This window comes from Erinaceus europaeus, chromosome 17 (assembly GCF_950295315.1).
Source record: "Erinaceus europaeus chromosome 17, mEriEur2.1, whole genome shotgun sequence".
Lineage (NCBI taxonomy): Eukaryota > Metazoa > Chordata > Mammalia > Eulipotyphla > Erinaceidae > Erinaceus > Erinaceus europaeus.
The window spans coordinates 82,212,663-82,236,070 of record NC_080178.1 but is presented as its reverse complement, the minus strand read 5'-3'; the positions used below and the strand labels follow the sequence as shown (position 1 = coordinate 82,236,070).

General features: G+C 49.4%; 1 protein-coding gene across 5 annotated transcripts in view; it reads right to left on the bottom strand.

The window, feature by feature from the left end:
* RIC3 (RIC3 acetylcholine receptor chaperone) overlaps positions 1-16,114 on the bottom strand; it is a 42,766-nt gene extending 26,652 nt beyond the window's left edge. For all 5 annotated transcript variants that reach the window (XR_009545694.1, XM_007531212.3, XM_007531213.3 and 2 more), the window contains exon 1: positions 15,972-16,114. Coding sequence is in view for 4 of the 5 variants with exons in the window: in XM_007531212.3 (XP_007531274.1) it covers positions 15,972-16,095 (124 nt within the window). In the remaining variant the exon portion in view is untranslated. The remainder of the gene's footprint in view (positions 1-15,971) is intronic.
* Positions 16,115-23,408: the final 7,294 nt, after the last annotated feature.

Here is a 23,408-nt window from a genome sequence, read left to right as displayed (position 1 = left end):
GGCACAGAGGGTTTGAACCAGAGTCCTCGTGGTAATGTGTGCTTGCCCCTGGTGTGCCACCACCTGGCCCCACTCCCACAAGGCTTTTCTAATACTCTTACTGAGAGGCCACATGCTCTTGTGCTGGAACAAACCCAACTTACTAACCTGTCAACTGTGTTCCTGGTGGTCTGCAGCTGAAGGACAACCTAAGGACTTACTGCCTTAAAGCAAAACAAGAAACAGTGTCTGCTTTGTGGCTGGCTTCCCTACAGGACAAGCCCTGGGTCCTGCATGCTGTATACTTGGCAGTGCCTGAGGACTCACTGGGTCTGCTCACCCAGACATGACCCTCCAGATTCAGCCCAGTCACTTGCAGGGTTGAGAACTGTGTCGCTCTCATTGTTTGGCTTAACCATCTTGGATATTTTCAATTCCAGGTTTTTGGGGACTTATGGGGGCAGCCGAGGAGGTGGTGCCAGAGACATGGTGCTGGACTCTCAAGTCTGAAGCCGTGAGTTCATTCTTTGACATTACATGTGCCAGGGTGATGCTCTGCTTCTCTCTCTCGCATAAATCAGTAAGACATTCTGAATATGTACTAGAGAATGAGAGAATGCAAAAGAAAGCTCATCAACAGACAGAGGAAGAGGGAGAGAGGACAAGCACAGTTCAGCTCTAGCATAGTGGTGCCAGGGAGTGAGCTCAGTCATGCAGGTTGGTGCTCTAATAGGCTGAGCTCTCTCTCCAGCCCGTTTGCAGTGCTTTCCTTTTTCTTTTCTTTTTTTATTTATCATTATTATTTGAATTTTATTCCCTTAATTGGGGACTTAATGTTTTACAGTCGACAGTAAATACAATAGTTTGTACATGCAGAACATATCTCAGTTTTCCACATAACAATACAACCCCCACTAGGTCCTCTGTCATCCTTTTCCAGGACCTGTACTCTCCCCCACCCCGACAAACCCCAGAGGCTTTTTACTTTGGTGCAACACACCAATTCCAGTCCAGGTTCTGCTTAGTGTTTTCTCTTCTGATCTTGTTTTTCAACTTCTGCCTGAGAGTGAGATCATCCCATCTTCATCCTTCTGTTTCTGACTTATTTCAGTTAACATGATTTCTTCAAGCTCCATTCAAGATGGGCTGGAAAAGGTGAAATCACTATTTTTAATAGCTGAGTAGTATTCCATTGTGCACACAGACCACAACTTGCTCAGACACTCATCTGTTGTTGGACACCTGGGTCGCTTCCAGGTTTTGGCTGTTACAACTGTGCTGCTATGAACATAGGAATATACACAAATCTTTTTGTATGGGTGCTGGGTTCCATAGGATATATCCCCAGAGTTCTTTTTTCTTTTTACATCAGACACAGGGCTAAAGCCAAAATAAAGAACTCACAAAAACAGTAAGTTAAAAAATAGAACTGAACAGGGGCGGGACATTAGTGCAGTGGGTTAAGCATACATGGCACAAAGTGCAAGGACTGGCCTAAGGATCCCAGTTGGAGCCCCAGGATCCCCACCTGCAGGAGGACGCTTTGCAAGTGGTGAAGCAGGTCTTCAGGTGTCTTTCTCTCCCGTCTCTCTCTTTTTTTTTTTTTTTTCCCTTTTCCTCCTCCAGGGTTATTGCTGGGCTCAGTGCCTGCACCATGAATCCACCGCTCCTGGAGGCCATTTTTCCCCCTTTTGTTGCCCTTGTTGTAGCTTCGTTGTGGTTATTATTATTGCCCTTGTTGACGCAATTAGTTGTTGGATAGGACAGAGAGAAATGGAGAGAGGAGGGGAAGACAGAGAAGGGGAGAGAAAGATAGACACCTGCAGACCTGCTTCACCACCTGTGAAGCGACTCCCCTGCAGGTGGGGAGCCGGGGCTCGAACCAGGATCCTTACGCCGGTCCCTGCGCTTTGAGCCACATGCGCTTAACCCACCGCCCGACCCCCTCTCTCCCCTGTCTAACCCCTCTCCTCTAGATTTCCTATCCAACAACAGCAGCAATAACAACAGCAGCAGCAACAAGGTAACAAAATGGAGAAAATGGCCTCCAGGAGTAGTGGATTCATAGTGCAGGCACCGAGCCCCAGTGATAACCCTGGAGGCAAAAAAAAGAAAGAAAAGAAACAGAAAGAAAAAAAGAGAAAAGTTAGAAATTAATAAAAGAAAAAGTGCTCAAAGTCACTGATTATTATAAAAATGAAAATCAAAACAACAAAGAGATACACCTCACCTGGTGAGAACGGCCTACATCCAAAGTGACAGAAACAAGGGCTAGTGAGGATGTGGAGAAAGAAACTTCACTGCTGGTGAGAATGTAAATTGATTTCAGCCCCTGTGGAAAATAATTTGGTGGTTCCTCATAACATTAAAAAAAAACCTACCATATAATTCAGCAATTCCTCTCATAGGCATATATCTAAAGAAAATAAAAGCGCTTAACTGGAGAGATGTATGAACCTATGTTCAAAGTAGTGCTGTTTTGTAATACTGAAGCAACCCAAGTGTCCAGCAAACAGATGAGTGTTTAAAGATGCCATGGTAGAGTGGAGGAGATAGCATAATGGTTAATGCAAACCAATTCTCATGCTTGGAGCTCCCAGGTCCCCGGTTCAATACCCCACACCACTATAAAACAGAGCTGAACAGTGCTCTGGAAAAAAAAAAAAAAAAAAAAAAAACAAGCAGCAGCATCAGCAGCTATGGTATATATATTTTCTACAACAGGATGCAACTGGAGATGACCATGTTGAGCAAAATAGGCCAGAAGGAGAAGAAAGAATACCAGGTGACTTGACTGATAGATGGGACAAAGTGACATTAGGGGTAGAGTCTCAGTGGACTCTGGTCTATTCCAGCAGACCTGGGGACTCAGAGAAGGGAGGAGTGCGAAGGGTGGCTGGGAAGACGAGGTGAGATATTCTGACACCTATCTTGGGGAAATGTGGAAGCCTACCCTTGCCACAACAATTCATATTTTCTCCATAAAGTGATACTGAGGGGGCTGGGTGGTGGCACGCCTGGTTGAGTGCACGTGTTATAAAGTGCAAGGACCCGAGTTCAAGCCCCTGGTCCCCACCTGCAGGGGGAAAAGCTTTATGAGTGGTAAAACAGGTCTTCAGGTGCCTCTTTCCCTATCTCCCCCTTCCTTCTTGATTTCTGGCTCTCTCTCTCTCTCCATATATATATAATTAAAAAAATAAAGTGATACTGAGTTGAAGAAAAAAAAGAATCACTACAATATCAAGGGAAAAAGACAGCAAAATCTTACGTTCACATAAAACCTACAACTTTATTCCTAATATGCAGACAGGAAACTGCAGAGCTATCCATATGTGAGTAAATGATTAAACAAACTGGCTTCTCTATATCGTGTTATTCTGTTCTACACTAAAAACATACAGGGGGGCTAGGGGCACATTCGGCTGAGTTCACAGGCTGCCATCTGCAAGGATCCTGGTTCAATCCCTTGGTCCCTACCTGTAAGAAGAGAGTTCTGTAAACAGTGAAGAAGGTCTGTAGGTGTCTTTTTCTCTGCCTATCTCCCTTGCCCTGCCCACTCTCAATTTCTCTCTGTCCTATCAAATAAAACAAAAAGAAAACCAAAAAAGGGTCGGGGGATGACCACTGGGAGCAGTGGATTCATAGCACCAGCACCAAGTCCTTGCAACAACCCTGGTGGCAATTTAAAAAAAAATAGAGTGAGAAAAGGCAATGACACACCTGGTAGAGCTCACATGTTACCATGTGCAAGGACCTGGGTTCTCCCCACTTGCAGGGGAGAAGCTTCAAGAATGGTGAAGCAGAGATGCAGGCATCTTCCTCTATTTCTCCCCCCCCCAATTTTCTCTGCTTTATCAAATAAAAGAATAAATGAGAAATTATTAATTTAAACATTAAAATTTAAATTAACACCAGCTGTAATGATGGTATTGTCGCTGTTTTAAGAACTGCTATTTTTTTTAGAACTATGCACTCAAGTATTTAAGTATGAAAAGATCCAACGTCTGGGACAGTTTGTATAGAAGAAAAATAGGAGAATATTCTTTCATTTATTTATTCCCTTTTGTTGCCTTTGCTGGGGGCTCGAACTGGGATCCTTACGCCGGTCCTTAAGCTTTGCGCCACCTGCACTTAACCCGCTGCGTTACCACCCGACTCCCAGGAGAGAATATTCTTAACACAAGATGATCATTGTTGACACAATGTGATATAGACTCTTGTACTACTCTCTACGTGTTTATTCTTGAAAATGTCTTTAAAAGATTTTTTTGTTGTTGCCCTTGTTTTTTTGTTTGTTTTTTATTGTTGTCATTATTGTTGTTCTTGAGGGGAGACAGAGGGGGAGAGAAAGACAGATACCTGCAGACCTGCTTCACCGCTTGTGAAGAGACTCCCCTGCAGGTGGGGAGCCAGGGGCTCGAACCAGGATCTTAATGACGGTCCTTGAGCTTTGTGCCACCTGCGCTTAAACCCACTGCGCTACCGTCCGACTCCCTTTAAAGATTTTTTAAAAATCAAGCTACATCAATGGGATATAACTAAGAGAGGTGGTAAATACAGCAAATAAAACAAAGAATGATCTGGATTTTTTTCCCCAAGGGCCTAGAATTCTGGACCAAACTTTTAAGCAGATAAAATGCAATAGGAAAGACTGTGATATCCTGTATGTGGTTAAAAAAATTTTTTTTAAATGGGTAAAATTTAGTGAACAGCTTCTGTTTTAAAAAAAATTGAAGCAATACCAAGGATGTAGTAGAGAACTATAGGGTTAGTAACTAGGGAGGTAGCTCAGTGGCTAGAGCGTTGGAGTTAAAAGAATTATAGGGTTAAAAAGGAGGGTGGGTTGTCACGAATTGTGCTACGTGGGTTGTGTGAAGACCTAGGTTCAAGCCCTTGGTCCCCACCTGCAGGTGTCTGTCTCTTTCTCTCTCTTTCTTCTTCCCCTCTCAACTTCTCTGTTTAGTAATAAATAAAAATATTTTTTAAAAACAGGTAAACATTGATCTTTTTGGATGGGTGTGATGGAGTCCTTAAGATATATCCCCAGGAGAGGAATTACTGGGTCATATGGAAGGTCCATGTCTAACCCTGTGAAGGTTCTCCAGACTGCTCTCCACAGAGGTTGGACCAATTTACATTCCCACCAGCAGTGCAGGAGGTTCCATTGTCCCCACAACCTCTCCAGTTTTTGTTGCTACTGTCATTTTCGATGTACGACATTCTCACAGGGGTTAGGTGGTATTTCAATGTTGTCTTTATTTGTATTTCTCTGACAGTCAGTGACCTGGAGCACTTCTTCATGTGTGTTGGCCTTTTGGATCTCTACTGTAGTGAATATTCTGTTCATACTCCACCTTTCCTGAGCCCTGCCTGCCCCACTAGGGAAAGACAGAAACATGCTGGGGGTATGGATCAACCTGCCAACACCCATGTCCAGTGGAGAAGCCAGTCCTTCCACCTTCTGCACCCCATAATGATCCTGAGTCCATGCTCCCAGAGGGATAAAAATAAGAAAGTTTTCAAGGGAGGGGATGGGATATGGAACCCTGGTGGTGGGAAATGTGTGGAATGTTACCCCTCTCATCCTATGGTTTTGTCATTATTTTCTATTTTTCTTTATTTTATAAGCAAATTTAATTTAAAAAGATGGTGGGGACTTCAAGGGGATATTCCTTCGTGAGCTACTTGGCTTGTGCTATTGCTATTCATCATCTCAGGGAGCTGTGTTCATACACCTGCAACTCTGTCAGATGGGGAACAGACGTGAAGTGAGGGATACCAACATAGCAACAAGACTGAAGGAAAGATAAGATGCTAGTTTTCACAATCCTAAACTCACCATTTGTGTATTTGTAATTTACTTTTCTTCCATTTCTATTTGGGCCAAGTGTTGTATCTTTTATTCTCCCTCTCTACCTCCCCTGTCTTCTCCCAATTTCTCTCTGTCCTATCTAATAAAAAAATAGAGAAAAGGGGGAAAAAAAAAAAAAAAGGTTGTCAGGAGCAGTGGATTCATAATGCTGGCACCAAATCCCAGTGATAAGCCTAGAGGTGAAGAAAAGAAGGGGCCTGTATGTGTCACAACCAGTTAAGGGCACATACCACTATGTGCAAGGACCCAGGTACTAGCCCCCAGTCCCCACCTGTAGGCGGTAGCTTCGTGAGCAGTGAAGCAGGTCTGCAGGTCTCTCTCTCTCTCTCTCTCTCTCTCTCTCCCTATCTCCTCACATTTCAATTTCTATGCCCAGTCCAAATAAGAAAAAGAGAAAGAAAGTAAGGAAAATGGGAAAAATAGCCCCTGGGAGCAGTGGATTTATAGTGCCTGCAGTGATAGTTGTGGAGGGAGGAAAAGAAGAATTGATGTAGAGAAAATGAAGAAGAGATGTGGGAATGAGGAAGGGCTGTGTGTGTGTGTGTGTGTGTGTGAGAGAGAGAGAGAGAGAGAGAGAGAGAGAGAGAGGGGAAAGACTCTCAGATACAAGATAATTCTGCCTGGCTCTTCTTTTGAAGAAACTGACAAGCTGACCCTAAAATTTGTATATAAATGTTAGGCCACATACAACTTACAAATTGATTCTAGGTTGGACAGTGATGCACATGGTTGTGTGAAGACCTAGGTTCAAGCCATTGGTCCCCACCTGCAGGTGTCTGTCTCTTTCTCTCTCTTTCTTCTTCCCCTCTCAACTTCTCTGTTTAGTAATAAATAAAAATATTTTTTAAAAACAGTATTATAAAGTTTCTTCTTACAAGGATGCTATCAAGAAGGAAAAGACAACTCGCTAAATGGGAGAAATATTTGCAAATCATTTATTTAATAATGGGCTTAAATGTAAAATATATAAATAAGTCTTACAGCTTAAAAAGACAGTGGGGGGGAGGCAGGTGGTAGAACAGCAGGTTAAGCTTACATAGTGCAGAGTGAATGGATTGATGTAGGATCCTGGTTCCAGCCCCTGGCTCCCCACCTGCAGGGAGGTTGTTTCACAGGCGGTGAAGCAGGTCTGCAGCTGTCTATCTTTCTCTCCCTTTCTGTCTTCCCCTCCTCCCCCAATTTCTCTCTGTCCTGTACAGCAATAACAACAACAGCAGCAGCAATAACAATAACAGCAACAACAGGAAAAAAAAAAAAAAAAAACAGCCGCCTCCAGGAGCAGTGGATTCCCCGAGCCCCAGCAATAACCCTGAAGGGAAAAAAAAAAAAAAAAAAACAAAAAACAGTAGTGCCTGTGAGGTGATGCATCAGATAAACTGTTAAGATTATGAAGCATGAGGTCCCAATCTGAATCCTCAGCATCACCTGTGACAGAGTGATTCTCTGGTGTTCCCTCCTCTCTACTTATCTCTCTCCTAAATATTTAAAAAATATATATTTAAAAACAAAGCAAAACAAAAATTCCAGTAACAATTTTAAATGGGCTAAGAATCTGAATAGACATTTTTCAAAGACATACAAATACCCAGTAAATACACGAACATGTTCAGTATCATTATTCATCAGGCCCAACAAAGCCACAACCATACCCCACTTCACACCCATGTGGATGGCTAAAACCAAAGGCAGAATTGACACTAGGGGTATGTGGAGAAATCAGAAAACTCATGCACTGGTGGTGGGAATGCAAGATGGTTCATTCACTTTGGAAACAGTCTAGCAATATTTCTCAAAACACTAACCACACAGAGCAGACAGGACCCAGAAATCATACTTTGTTCCAACCACACTAAAATGTCTACATGCCCAAGAGAACTAAAGCCACCACATAACACAGTTATACAACTGATAACAGGAGCAGTATGCAAACGACCTAACTTCTATCAGCTGATGATATGATAAACTGTTATATCTACACGTTAGCTACAATATAGATGAAATCTGAAAATATTATACTAAGACAAAGGTACCAATCACAAAATATCATAAACTGTATGCTTCTTTTTCCATAAAGTGTCCAGAATAGGCAAATTTGTAGAGACAGAGACTGGATTACTGATTCCCTGGGGTTAAAGGGAGGCCTTGAAGGTGGGTTTGGAGGGGTATTAGCTAAAGAGTTTTTTGGCAGGGGGGTGGGGGGGGGCATTTAACAAAATGCTATAAAACTGACTGTAGTGGTATTTGTACAACTGTGAAATACTAAAGACCACTGAACTACATAATTTAAATGGGTTAATTGTATGGTATATCAGAAGAAAACTATTATAAAAAGGAATGAAAGAGGGAGTCGGGCTGTAGTGCAACGGGTTAAGCACAGGTGGCGCAAAGCACAAGGACCGGCATAAGGATCCCGGTTCGAACCCCGGCTCCCCACCTGCAGGGGAGTCACTTCACAGGCGGTGAAGCAGGTCTGCAGGTGTCTATCTTTCTCTCCTCCTCTCTGTCTTCCCTCCTCTCTCCATTTCTCTCTGTCCTATCCAACAACGACAACAACAATAACTACAACAATAAAACAACAAGGGCAACAAAAGGGAATAAATAAAATAAATATTTAAAAAAAAAGGAATGAAAGAATGTCTCCTCTATGATGCTATTCGGTTGTTTTGTTTTACCACCAGGATCATTGGAGCTCAGTGCCTGCAAGACAACTCTACCACACCTGGCAGTCATTGTCTTTTCTTTTGCTAGAGGGTGAGACAGGGAGAGGAAGAGAGGGGAAAGAGGAGAGACACCTGTAACACTGCTCCATTGAACCTGAAGCCCCCCCCACCCACCCTAGGTGGGGACTGGGGTCTTGAACCCAGGTCCTCACACACAGTAATATGTGCCCTCTACCATGTGAGCTACTGCCATCCCCCCACCATGAAAATATTCTTGAGCCCCAATAAAACTGATCATTCTTCCATCTCCTTCAAGGACTTAAGTATCTGCAAGTGATACTCTTTTTGCACTTATTTATAGAGTTTGGGGGTTTTCCTCTACAAAACCATGGCTTCCTCAAGACAGGGAGTTGGCTTTTCTCTTTTTCTTTCTTTTCCTTTTTTTTAATTTTATTTATTTATTTATTTATTTTTGGTAATCCAGTTTGTATACTATGGGAAGGGTGTATGATAAACATTTGCTAAAGGACCATCTTGCTACCATGTAAAAAGGGACCACATTTGTTTATTTGTTTCATATAAAAGATGACACTTTTTTTCCCCTAAAACTTTTCAAACAACAAATGGCTGTTTCTTCAAAGCAGGAATTTCTGGGTTCTATAAATTCTATGAACTGTTACTCAAATTCTCAATGTATCTAAAAGCAGTATGTAAATTTTTCTAGGGAGAAAAATACCCCTAATTTTCATTACATTCTCAAACAAGCAAAGCCTGAAAATGGTTAAAATTCACTGTGATAACTCAGCGGTTACATGTTTTTAAAATGTCAGTGTGCAGGGAAGGTATCTGGGTAAACAAAATTCTATTACTGAAACCTAGACAGGTCTTTTGACTACATTACTCAGTAACCAAATGCAAAAGAGAATCCACAATACTGACAGCTTGACAGTCTTGTTAAGTCACTCATTTAAAATCATTTGTGATAAGGGGCTGAGTGGCGGCACATACCATTGTGCACACTCATTACTGTGTGCAAGAACCTGGGTTCAAGCCCCCTGGTCCCCACCTACAGAGGGTAGGTTTCATGAGGGCTGAAGCAGTGCTCTAGGTGTCTCTCTCCCAATCTCATCCTGCACTCTAATTTCTATCCATTCTATATAATTTAAAACAAAACAAATAAAAAAAACTAAAAATGGCCACCAAGAGCGATCAATTTGTGTAGGCACTGAGCTTCAGCTCCTGGTGCCAATAAAAAAGTTTTGATTGTAGTAAAATTGTACATGTGCAAGGCACAACACACACACACACACAAACACACACACATTTTGTTGAATGCCAACTATAAACATTTCTAAAGAAAAAGTGGTAAAGGCGGGAGTCGGGTGGTAGCGCAGCGGGTTAAGCGCAGGTGGCGCAAAGCACAAGGACCGGCGTAAGGATCCCAGTTCGAGCCCCCGGCTCCCCACCTGCAGGGGAGTCGCTTCACAGGCAGTGAAGCAGGTCTGCAGGTGTCTGTCTTTCTCTCCCCCTCTCTGTCTCCCCCTCCTCTCTCCATTTCTCTCTGTCCTATCCAACAACGATGACATCAATAAGAACAACAATAAACAACAAGGGCAACAAAAGGGAATAAATTAATTTAAAAAAATTAAAAAAAAAAAAAAGAAAAAGTGGTAAAGGCAAAGTCTCTGCCCTCATAGAGCTCACATTTAGCAAGCAGAGACCAAACTGGAATGAGTCAACCATCACTTGGTAGTCTCTAACTACAGAATATATAAAACAGAATAATAAAATAGGGAGTGGTGGGAATGAAGAGATTTAGCTAAGGTCGTCAGGAAAGTCTATCTGAGGATGTTACATTTGAGCCGGAACTTAAAAGGATGAGAAGATCAGAGAAGCTCTAGAAAAAGGGGAAGGGTCGGAAAAGATGTGAACCTGAGTTAAAGGGGGGTGGAAGCCACTTCCAATCTCCACTCTAACATCCAGAAGAGTCTTCCCCACTCACACCCAACAGAGTTTGGTCATCATGTCTGACTCAATTCACTAAAATATTGTCTCGGAAAACATTTTTCACTGCTTAAGACCATGGAGAACTTGTCTTTCAGAACAAAACCAAGTAAACAAAGCACACAGAACCTTTGGGGTTTTGTATTAAAGATAAAACCAGACAGGTCTATTCCACCTAGACAGTTTTTACGAACAAAGTTTAAAAGCAAATTTAGTAAACAAATCTGGTTCAATCTTCTCGCCACACCTAGAGCCTGGTGCACTGCATTTGTACCTACCATCTAGACTTTGTAAGAAGTTGAAGCTACAGACTGTACACAAGTTAGAGAGATTTCCTTCAGTTCAGAAGGAGCTGCACAGTAACCAATTAAACATCAGGGCAAGTGTTTTAAGACCATAAAACCACACCTCAAGGATGTTACAGACATACAGGACAAAGTCACCTGCAGAACTTCGTGACACACAGACAAACATTCCAGTTCCTTCTCCCAGTCTTTGGTACCCAAGCCTTCACACTAATTAATCAAAGATCCAAACGCAACTAAACAAACTGTTAAACACCACATCTATTCTCTCAGTAACAGAGGGTTAGCAAACGCATACTTGTTTCGAGTTAGGAGAACACAACGATTTGTTCACCTCAACTACTGAAATATGGATTATTAAAACGTGTACGTTAGACAGTTGACAAAAAGCACAAAATGCGGCCAGATACTAGTGTAGCAGGTTAAGCGCAGGTGGCACAAAGCACAAGGACCGGCATAAGGATCCTGGTTCGAGCCCCCGGCTCCCCACCTGCAGGGGAGTCACTTCACAGGTGGTGAAGCAGGTCTGCAGGTGTCTGTCTTTCTCTCCCCGTCTTCCCCTCCTCTCTCCATTTCTCTCTGTCCTATCCAACAATGACATCAATAACAACTAGGGCAACAAAAGGGGAAAAATGGCCTCCAGGAGCAGTGATAACCCTGGAGGCAAGGAAAGGAAAGGAAAGGAAAGAAGGAAGAAAGGGAGAGAGAAAGAAAAAAAGAAAAGAAAGAAAAGGAAGGGAGGGCGGGTGGACACAAAACGCAACACGGAGCTGAGTACAGGTCAGCAGTCCAGGTCAACAAAGCTCAAAGCTGGGGCGGCGGCTCCACTGCGCACAGAGCGCAAGCGAGGACGAGCGGAGGGAGTAAGGGAAGCCCTGCGACCTCGCCATGGAGAACCTGGAGCAGCCGGCACTTTAACCCACGGTGGGAGCTGGTAAGCAGCTGCCTGGAGCCCCGCCCCACCCTACAGGTGAGGAGGTGAGGCAGGTGGGCAGGTGAGGCAGGTGAGGCAGGTGAGGTAAGGGAGGTGAGGCAGATGAGGAGATGAGGCAGGTGAAGGAGGTGAGGCAGGTGAGGAAATGAGGCAGGTGAGGAGGTGAGGCAGGTGAGGAGATGAGGCAGGTGAGGAGGTGAGGCAGGTGAGGAGGTGAGGTAGGTGAGGTGAGGGAGGTGAGGCAGGTGAGGAGGTGAGGCAGGTGAAGGAGGTGAGGCAGGTGAGGAGGTGAGGCAGATGAGGCAGCTGAGACAGGTGAGGAGGTGAAGGAGGTGAGGCAGGTGAGGGAGGTGAAGGAGGTGAGGGAGGTGAGGCGGTGAGGGAGGTGAGGCGGTGAGGAGGTGAAGGAGGTGAGGAGGTAAAGGAGGTGAGGAAGTGAGGAGGTGAAGGAGGTAAAGAGGTGAGGCAGGTGAGGCAGTGAGGAGGTGAGGCAGGTGAGGAGGTGAGGCAGGTGAGGGAGGTGAGACTAGCGAGGAGGTGAGGTGGAGAGGTGGTGAGCCAGGTGAGGCGGTAGGGTGGTGAGGCAGGTGAGGCAATGAGGGAGGGGAATTCAGCAGATGAGGCAGGTGAGGGAGGTGAGGCAGATGAGGCAGATGAGGCGGTGGTGAGGCAGGTGAGGAGGTGAGGGAGGTGAGGAGGTGAGGGAGGTGAAGGTGAGGTGAGGCAGGTGAGGCAGGTGAGGCAGAGGAGGTGAGGGAGGTGAGGGAGGTGAGGCAGGTGAGGCAGATGAGGAGGTGAGGCGGTGAGGCAGGTGAGGAGGTGAGGCAGGTGAGGCGGTGAGGCGGTGAGGCAGGTGAGGCGGTGAGGCAGGTGAGGCGGTGAGGCGGTGAGGCAGGTGAGGAGGTGAGGAGATGAGGCAGGTGAGGCGGTGAGGCAGGTGAGGCGGTGAGGGAGGTGAGGCGGTGAGGCAGGTGAGGAGGTGAGGCGGTGAGACGGTGAGGCAGGTGAGGCGGTGAGGCAGGTGAGGCGGTGAGGCAGGTGAGGCAGGTGAGGCGGTGAGGCGGTGAGGCAGGTGAGGCGGTGAGGCGGTGAGGCGGTGAGGCAGGTGAGGCGGTGAGGCAGGTGAGGCGGTGAGGGAGGTGAGGCGGTGAGGCAGATGAGGCAGGTGAGGCGGTGAGGCAGGTGAGGCAGGTGAGGCGGTGAGGCAGGTGAGGCGGTGAGGGAGGTGAGGCGGTGAGGCGGTGAGGCAGGTGAGGCGGTGAGGCAGGTGAGGCGGTGAGGCAGGTGAGGCAGGTGAGGCGGTGAGGCAGGTGAGGCGGTGAGGCAGGTGAGGCGGTGAGGCGGTGAGGCAGGTGAGGAGGTGAGGCAGGTGAGGCAGGTGAGGCAGGTGAGGCGGTGAGGGAGGTGAGGCGGTGAGGCAGGTGAGGAGGTGAGGAGGTGAGGCGGTGAGGCGGTGAGGCAGGTGAGGCGGTGAGGCAGGTGAGGCGGTGAGGCAGGTGAGGCGGTGAGGCGGTGAGGCAGGTGAGGCGGTGAGGCGGTGAGGCAGGTGAGGAGGTGAGGCGGTGAGGCAGGTGAGGCGGTGAGGCGGTGAGGCAGGTGAGGCGGTGAGGCGGTGAGGCAGGTGAGGCAGGTGAGGCAGGTGAGGCAGGTGAGGAGGTGAGGAGGTGAGGCGGTGAGGCGGTGAGGCAGGTGAGGAGGTGAGGCGGTGAGGCAGGTGAGGCGGTGAGGCAGGTGAGGCAGGTGAGGCAGGTGAGGAGGTGAGGCAGGTGAGTAGGTGAGGCGGTGAGGCAGGTGAGGCGGTGAGGCGGTGAGGCAGGTGAGGCAGGTGAGGCGGTGAGGCGGTGAGGCAGGTGAGGCAGGTGAGGCGGTGGGCAGGTGAGGCGGTGTGGCAGGTGAGGCAGGTAGGCGGTGAGGCGGTGAGGCAGGTGAGGCAGGTGAGGCAGGTGAGGCAGGTGAGGAGGTGAGGCGGTGAGGCAGGTGAGGCAGGTGAGGCGGTGAGGCAGGTGAGGAGGTGAGGAGATGAGGCGGTGAGGCGGTGAGGCAGGTGAGGCAGGTGAGGCGGTGAGGAGGTGAGGCAGGTGAGGAGGTGAGGCAGGTGAGGCGGTGAGGCGGTGAGGCAGGTGAGGCGGTGAGGCAGGTGAGGCGGTGAGGCGGTGAGGCAGGTGAGGAGGTGAGGCAGGTGAGGCAGGTGAGGCGGTGAGGCAGGTGAGGCGGTGAGGCAGGTGAGGCGGTGAGGCAGGTGAGGAGGTGAGGCGGTGAGGCGGTGAGGCAGGTGAGGCGGTGAGGCAGGTGAGGCAGGTGAGGCGGTGAGGCGGTGAGGCAGGTGAGGCGGTGAGGCGGTGAGGCGGTGAGGCGGTGAGGCAGGTGAGGAGGTGAGGAGGTGAGGCAGGTGAGGCGGTGAGGCAGGTGAGGCGGTGAGGCAGGTGAGGCGGTGAGGGAGGTGAGGCGGTGAGGAGGTGAGGCAGGTGAGGCGGTGAGGCAGGTGAGGCGGTGAGGCAGGTGAGGCAGGTGAGGCGGTGAGGCAGGTGAGGCGGTGAGGCAGGTGAGGCGGTGAGGCAGGTGAGGAGGTGAGGAGGTGAGGAGGTGAGGCAGGTGAGGCAGGTGAGGCTGTGAGGCAGGTGAGGCGGTGAGGCAGGTGAGGAGGTGAGGCGGTGAGGCGGTGAGGCGGTGAGGCAGGTGAGGCGGTGAGGCAGGTGAGGCGGTGAGGCAGGTGAGGCAGGTGAGGCGGTGAGGCGGTGAGGCAGGTGAGGCGGTGAGGCGGTGAGGCGGTGAGGCGGTGAGGCAGGTGAGGAGGTGATGAGGTGAGGCAGGTGAGGCGGTGAGGCAGGTGAGGCGGTGAGGCAGGTGAGGCAGGTGAGGCGGTGAGGCAGGTGAGGAGGTGAGGAGGTGAGGCAGGTGAGGCTGTGAGGGAGGTGAGGCGGTGAGGCAGGTGAGGAGGTGAGGAGGTGAGGAGGTGAGGCGGTGAGGCGGTGAGGCAGGTGAGGCGGTGAGGCAGGTGAGGCGGTGAGGCAGGTGAGGCAGGTGAGGCAGGTGAGGCAGGTGAGGAGGTGAGGCGGTGAGGCAGGTGAGGCGGTGAGGCAGGTGAGGCAGGTGAGGAGGTGAGGAGGTGAGGAGGTGAGGCAGGTGAGGCGGTGAGGCAGGTGAGGCGGTGAGGCAGGTGAGGCGGTGAGGGAGGTGAGGCGGTGAGGAGGTGAGGCAGGTGAGGCGGTGAGGCAGGTGAGGCGGTGAGGCAGGTGAGGCAGGTGAGGCGGTGAGGCAGGTGAGGCGGTGAGGCAGGTGAGGCGGTGAGGCAGGTGAGGAGGTGAGGAGGTGAGGAGGTGAGGCAGGTGAGGCAGGTGAGGCTGTGAGGCAGGTGAGGCGGTGAGGCAGGTGAGGAGGTGAGGCGGTGAGGCGGTGAGGCGGTGAGGCGGTGAGGCAGGTGAGGCAGGTGAGGCGGTGAGGCGGTGAGGCAGGTGAGGCGGTGAGGCGGTGAGGCGGTGAGGCGGTGAGGCAGGTGAGGAGGTGATGAGGTGAGGCAGGTGAGGCGGTGAGGCAGGTGAGGCGGTGAGGCAGGTGAGGCAGGTGAGGCAGGTGAGGCGGTGAGGCAGGTGAGGAGGTGAGGAGGTGAGGCAGGTGAGGCTGTGAGGGAGGTGAGGCGGTGAGGCAGGTGAGGAGGTGAGGAGGTGAGGAGGTGAGGCGGTGAGGCGGTGAGGCAGGTGAGGCGGTGAGGCAGGTGAGGCGGTGAGGCAGGTGAGGCAGGTGAGGCAGGTGAGGCAGGTGAGGAGGTGAGGCGGTGAGGCAGGTGAGGCGGTGAGGCAGGTGAGGCAGGTGAGGAGGTGAGGAGGTGAGGCAGGTGAGGAGGTGAGGAGGTGAGGCGGTGAGGCGGTGAGGCAGGTGAGGCAGGTGAGGCAGGTGAGGAGGTGAGGAGGTGAGGAGGTGAGGAGGTGAGGCAGGTGAGGCGGTGAGGCAGGTGAGGCGGTGAGGCAGGTGAGGCGGTGAGGCTGTGAGGGAGGTGAGGAGGTGAGGCAGGTGAGGCAGGTGAGGCGGTGAGGCAGGTGAGGCAGGTGAGGCGGTGAGGCAGGGTGGCAGGTGGACAGGTGTGGCAGGGCGCGCTCCGTGGGCGGTGGCAGTCTGGATGGAGGGCGGCCCCACCCGCGGCCCCACCCGCCACCCGTCCCCGCAGCCCAGCCCCGCACGGGCGACCTCCCCGCGGACTCCGCGCCGGGGCACCTGCTCACCGTCCGGCGCCGACGGGGGCTCCTGCCGCCTCCCGCGGGACAGAAAGGCCTTGGGCAGCAGCAGCGACACGGCCAGGACGAGCCCCGAGCCCAGGGCCACCCGCTGCACCGCCGAGTAGGCCATGGTCGCGCGCGGTCGCTGCGGGTCTCGGCTCCCAGCCGGAGCGGAAGCGGAAGCGGAAGCGGAACCGGAACCGGAAGCGGAACCCGGACCTCCGAGCCAATGGCGGCCTGCGAGAGGACCGCAGGCTGCGTGGACGCAAGGTGAGGAGGTCGAGTGCGGTCTGCGTCCCGGAGCCCAGCGGCGCTGCTCCTGCCCGCGACCCGCGCGCCCGGCCTCCCTCCCCCGGTTCCCGCCTCTGCGGGCAGCCGGGCGCGCGCACATCCCGTGGGGCAGCAGCGGAAGCGGCCGCACCCGGCACCCCGCACCCGGCATCCCGCACTCCGCATCCCGCACCCGGTACCCCGCACCCGGCATCCCGCACTCGGCATCCCGCACTCGGCATCCCGCACTCCGCACCCGGCATCCCGCACCCGGTACCCCGCACCCGGCATCCCGCACTCCGCATCCCGCACCCGGTACCCCGCACTCCGCATCCCGCACCCGGTACCCCGCACCCGGCATCCCGCACTAGGCACCCCGCACCCGGCATCCCGCACTCCGCACCCCGCACCCGGTACCCCCCACCCGGCACCCCGCACCCGGCATCCCGCACCCGGCATCCCGCAACCCGGCACCCCGCACCCGGCATCCCGCAACCCGCACCCGGCATCCCGCACCCGGCATCCCGCACTCCGCATCCCGCACCCCGCACCCACGCGCTACGTCGCTCCAGGTCCTGGGTCCGGGCTCGCAGCCTCAGTGCAGCGGGTGTCTGTGCTGCCCCTATGCCGCTCTTCCCCGCTCAGCTCTCTGCCTTTACAATAAAGCTTTTTTTTAACTTGCAAGAACTGCTCTTGTCCCCAAAGCAATGAACCAACAGTGTTCTGCCACCTGTTGCTCTGCTGGCTTATTCCTGCTTCAGGGGAAACGCTGCCCTGCTCCCTCAGCCTCGAAAATTGCTGACATCTCCTCCACCAGTTTTTGCCCACAGTTCTTCCTTGTTTTCCTTATACACCCATTTGGTTAACCTTTCAGATCTTACTCCGTACCAAAGCCTGAGATGGCACTCACTGCAGGGCACAATGAATACCACGGACTCCCTTGCGGAGTTAAGTATGTAAGCTAGGATGTTATGCTAATAGTCGTGGTGCTGTCTGCTCAGCTGGAAGGAGTCAAAACTTCCTGAGATGCCTTTAGGTCCATGATTAGTCAACAATTTGCTTGGCTTTATATGTTAACTCTTCTCAGCCACCAGGTTCCAGATGCTACCATGATGCCAACCAGACCTCCCTGGACAGACGACCCCACCAATGTGTCCTGGAGCTCCGCTTCCCCACTAGGGAAAGAGAGAGACAGGCTGGGAGTATGGATCTACCTGTCAACACCCATGTTCAGCGGGGAAGCAATGACAGAAGCCAGACCTCCCACCTTCTGCATCCCACAATGACCCTGGGTCCATACTCCCAGAGGAATAGAGAATAGGAAACCTGTCAGGGGAGGGGATGGGACATGGAGTTCTGGTGGTGGGAAATGTGTAGAGTTGTACCCCTTTTATACTATAGTCTTGTCTATATTTCCATTTTATAAATAAAAAAGAAAAAAAATTTCCTGACAAGTGAAACTGAAGTGAATTTATGAAGTATAATGTGTATCCAGATGACTTTCATGCCTGAGGCTCTGATCCCAAATTCAATCGCAGCCATAAGCCAAGATAAGCAGTGTTCTGGGGCTGTGTGTGTGTGTGTGAACTCAAGTAAATAAAACATTTTTAAAAATAAGCTACTTAGGGGGGCTGGAGATACAGCATAATTGGTAAAACACTTTTATGCCTGAGGCTCTCATATCCAAGGTTCAATCCCCACCACCATGGCCACAAGTTAGAGCTGAGCAGTGCTATGGTGTGTGTGTGTGTGTGTGTGTGTGTGTATCTTTTACTCTATCTCTTTCATTAAAACAAAAAAATGTATTTTTAAAAGAATAAGCGACTAGGCAAATGGGAGTAGTCAGAAAGGTATTCTGGGAAGACACAAAAAGGTAACAACATTAAAACTTGGAGCATCTTGCCATGTTCCAAAAACTATTAGAAATTCATTATGGCTAGGTGATAGAACAGGTGACAGTAAATAAAGTGGTAAATCCAATGCAAGCAGGAACCAGATTGTGAAAAGCTAAGCTATGACTTCCAGTTAAACGTGGCATATGGAACACACTATCTTGGCTTTCCACAGACACTTTTAAAAAGTGAGTAGGAGAAAGCATAACAGTCCCTACCTGCAAGAGATGAAGCAGTGCTGTGGGTCTCTCCCTCTCTATATCCCCCTTCCCTCTCCCTGTCTCTTAAAAAAAAAAAAAAAGAAAGAAAAAAAAAAAGAAAAAAGGAAAAGCCACTGGAAGTGGTGGATTACTAGTGCAAGCACCAAACTCCCAGTGGAGTGGTGGCAATAGAAAAAGTACAGAGTGTGGTCTAGGAGTGGCATAGTGGCTAAAGCATTGGGCTCTCAAGCATGAGGTCCTGAGTTCAATCCCCGGCAGCACATGTACCAGAGTGATATCTGGTTCTTTCTCTCTCCTCCTATCTTTCTTATGAATAAATAAATTCTAAAAAGAAAGAAAGAAAGATAAAGTACAGAGTGGAATGGTGATGCATGGTGACATAAAGATGGCCAGTCTGGGAGGTTCAGATTTGGCTGGTATCCAAAGTGAACAGCCCGTCTGAACCCATGTCCACCACATGGGAGCACCATGTAAAGGGGAAGTTTTGGGAGTAGAGGAGTGATGCTGTGTGTCAACTCTACGTTCTCTGACCTGATTCTCTATTTGAAAAAAGAGTCCACTGGGAGTGGCAGAATTACACAAACATGAAGATCAACAGCAATAATAAATAAATAAATAGGAATGAGGTCAGGCCCACACAAAAAGGAACGTTGTAGGGCTGTCAAGTGGGTATTTATCCACATTCCAGTCTTCTCACAGGTGAAGCAGATTATTATTACCCTGACATGGTGCCTGGGATCACACCGAGCACCTCACACACACTTCTAAGTCCTGCACTCTGCCATAGAGCCTCCTCTGAGGCAACTAAAGTGATTTTAAAGAAGAGGCTGGAAGAAACCATGCAGCCTCAAACTACAGTGACAGACAGACGCTGGGGGCTGGGAAGTTAAGCACCCATAGTACTAAAAGCACACAGACCTGTGCATGGATCAGGGTTGGAGCACCAGCCCCCATTCCCTGCCCGGTCCCCACCTACAGGGGGGCTGCTTCACAGGCAGCAAAGCAGGTCTGCAGATGTCTATCTTTCTCTCTCCCTCTGTATTTCTCCTTCCTCTCTCAATTTCTCTTTGTGCTGCGTAGTAAAAAGAGAAAAAAAAATTGGCTGCCAGGAGCAGTGGATTAGTAACCCTGAAGGCGAGGAGGTGAGAAAGGGGGGGGGGGGAGAGAAAGATTGGTCAGTCCTTACTATTGGCAGGAAATTAGGTGGTGTTCAGGAAAGTGAGACCCAAATACCCAGGAAATTCAGTAGAAGGAGCAAGGTCTCTAGCTTCAAAGCCTAGAGTAAAGAGGTGGGAAGGGGAGGCAGGAAACGGGATAGGAAGCATTTGGCATGGAGTTTGGAACACAGCTAAGATTCCCACCCAGGACTGGGGTGGGGGTATAATAAACACCTGCCATGTGTGGGTACCCACAGCTCTTTCTGATGTAATCTACACAGAGAACCTCACATTCTTAATATACAGTTCCACAAAATATGCTTTCCCCTTGCCACTGGGGTGCAGATACATAGACCCACTCCTGCCACATGTGTCATGCCTGCCTAGGGCTTGGGAGTTGTCCCTGGGACAGCACCATCCAGGCTGCCTGTGTGGGCAAGTGCAGGGGCAGCAGAGCCCATATGGTGCTCTGAGCAGCTTCCAGGCAGGCAGAGCAGAAGCTGTGCTGCTCTGGGTCAGCAGCAGCCTTCCCTTATGAGGCCGGTCCCATGTTGCGGTTCGAGGGGTGGTTCTAAGCTCTGGACCCCCAGTTATCTCATCTGTGAAATGGGGGCCACTTTGCCTCCTTCTCTGCTCTAGCAAATGTGATGGAAGGCAATTGAATATGATGCTTAAACAGTGATAATCAAAAGGGAGACAAAAGCTTCACCAGAAAAGGGAAGTGCCGACGAGGGAGGCTTTAGAAAGGCCCCTGTTTCTCTGTCATTCTTTTTTCCCAACTCAGAGTGAGTGGGTGAAAAAGACTAAAGGCAAACTGATGGGAACCCGGCTTCCTGGAGGTGAGAATTCATATGAGAATGGCATTACTGCTTCCCTGCCAGCTTTCCACGAAGCCCTGCCCCTGACGACAGCACAGCAGAGCCAAGTCACAGTTGGGTACCTTGGGCCTCTCTGCCTTAAATGAGAAGAAATAGTCTTTGGCTCCAATTAATTAAGCAAACTGATAGAAAGTCCCTGTTTAAGTCACATTTTGCATATCCATAATCTCTGCACTACATTTTCTGTATACTTTACCCCTGGGTACAAATTGGTGAGTATTTAAATGCTTCCTCACATAATCTTGCTAAAGCACACTCTTGCCTATAAATATTCATGCCACTGCCAAAACATTTGCAAGCTTTCCCCAAAGGTGAAATGTGTGTAATGTACTTTGTCTTCTGGGTATAAATATTATCCAATACATTTTGGTTAATATGAATACACTAATTATTCCTGTAACCCTTTTTAAAAGGGTCATCTGCATGATGTGAATTTTTTAAAAATGTAATTACAGTAATTGGATACTTAATCTAATTAAAATTTGCTTTATCTTTAATGGGAATTTTTCTAAAGAGGCAGAATGACAATTGGCTTTTTGATAATGACTGTTTTCTTTCTGTTGGTAAAAAAAAAAAAAAAATGGAGAACCAAGCAGTTTGTGTCTGCCGGGTGACCTGGTTGCTAGGCAAAGGCAAGGCAGCCTTTCTCCGTGTTCCTCAGTCCTTAAATATGGAGCCTGTGTTTTAATCATCATGAGCAAAGGACTGGGGCAGAAAGAGCTGCCTGCACTCTTGCTGTGAGCTTGCTTTCTGCTCCCCTGGACCTGTGATTGGCTGGCAGAAGGCACATGGCCCACATCTGGCCAGTCAGAGCCCCTACCGCTTGGCGGGAACTGAAACTAGAGGAGAAGCTGCTCTGAGGGGGGTTTTGGACCATGGCGGCCAACTGCAGTTGTAGAGGGTGGTGCAGCTGACCCCCACCCCCTATCCCCTCTATCCACCCTTGGATTCCCTGAGTTTCCCTGGCCACTCCCAAAGCAGGGTGGTGCTAGGGACAAGCCTAGACCTTCACACTTGCATCATGTGTTCTGCTAGTGAACTACATACCTGACCTTCACATTGTTGTCTTGGGCAGCTTAGTTTACGGGCTTTTGACTTCCACCATTTCTCTTAACTTGACTTTCTCCCTCACTTCTGTTCATGGTGATTTTTATGAATAAACCTCTCATTTGTTTAACCCTAAATGGAGCCCAAGTGTTGATGTTGCAAAACACCTACATGCCAAGCAATGATTACTAAAGACCTGGGCTCCTAGGAACATACCTAAAATAGACATCCTGGCCTCTTTCCCATTGGCTGTATTCCTACTCTTTGGTTCGTGTTTATTAAGTGTTTTATCCTGTTTTATATCTCACTTCCTTTCAGCCACAAAGTTGCAGGTGCAACTATGATTCCATCCTGGCTTTCCTATGCAGATGACCTCACCAATGTGTCCCAGAACCTCACCTCTCCAGAGCCCTACCACACTAGGAAACAGGTGGGGGGTATGGATTGACCAGCCAATGCTCATGTCCAGTGGAGAAGCAATAACAGAAGCCAGACCTCCTTCCTTCTGCAGACTCAAAAGAATTTTGGTCAATACTCCCAGAGTAGGGACATATTAGGGAATGATTATCAGAGAGCCCGGAACCCCAGTTCCAGTAGGATCTGGAATACTTGTGACCAGGAACTTTCATTTTGTTTTATTTTATTTGTTGCCTCCAAGGTAATTGCTGGGACTTGGTGCCTGCACTATGAATCCACTGCTCCTGAAGGCTACTTTTCCCCTTTTTGTTGTTTATTTTTGTTGTTGTTACTGCTATTATTGTTGGACAATAATAAGACAGAGAGAAATTGAGAGAGGAGGGAAGACCGAGAGGGGAAAAGAAAGGTAGATATTGCAGAACTGCTTCACTGCTTGTAGGGAGCCCCGGGGCTTAAACAGGGATCCTTAAGCAGGTCCTTGCACTTCCTGCCATGTGCACTTAGCACGCTGTGCCACTGGCCAGCCCCCAAACCTTTGTTTTTATACCATCACTGAGAAGGAAGAGAATCTGCAGAGGGAAGAGGGAAAAGGCAGGACACCCAGAACTTGTAATATGTGTAGGTGTGACTTAGAAATGAAATGAAGGGAGGCAGGTAGGGGCACAAGTGGCTAAGCACACACATTACCATGCACAAGGATCTGTGTTTTAGCCCCTGCTCCCCGTCAGCAGGAGGAATGCTTCACCATGGGTAAAGCAAGTCTGCATGTGTCTATCTTTCTCTCTCTCTTCCTCTCCCCTCAACTTCTTTCTATTCTATTCAATAAAAGAGAGAGAGAGAGAGAGAGAGAGGAGGAGGAGGAAAAAATAATACCAGGAGCAGCAAATTCATAGTGCCACCACCGATCTCCAGTGCTAATCATGGTGGCAATTAAAGAAAGGGGGAAGAAAAAGAAAGGAAGTAAAGGCAGGGCCTTAGAATTGAGTTTTACACACACACACACACACACACACACACACACACACACACACACACGGTCAACTCATATCTCTGACATTGGGAGAACTATAGTAACTACCACTGGAGGGGGCTAGGGAACTACATAACTTTGGTGGTAGAGTAGTGTGGAATTATACTCCTTTTATAATTTTGTAAATCACTATTAAATTACTAATACGTTTTTTAGGTCAACCTGAAGTGGTAAAGCCCAGTAATGACAAGAACGATAATGAAATCAATAAATTAATAAATGCTACTTTCACTACTGCTATTACTATTAAGTGTAATTGTCATTATTCAATATCAGAGCTGCTTCCAGGAAAGACTTATGGATGAAGATATTAAAGGCATGAAAAGGTAACTAAGGAAATCGGGCAGGGCTTGGGGATACCCCAGCAGTACGTCTCTGCCCTAGGGCCCTGGATGGATCACCAGCACCACATTAGAGAAAACCAAAACTGTTGGCTTCTGTAGAACTAACGTTACAAAAGGGACAGTGGGAAGGAGGCTGAGTGGCAGCAGTGCTGTGGTGGACGTGATGAGGCAACAGCAGAGGAGACGG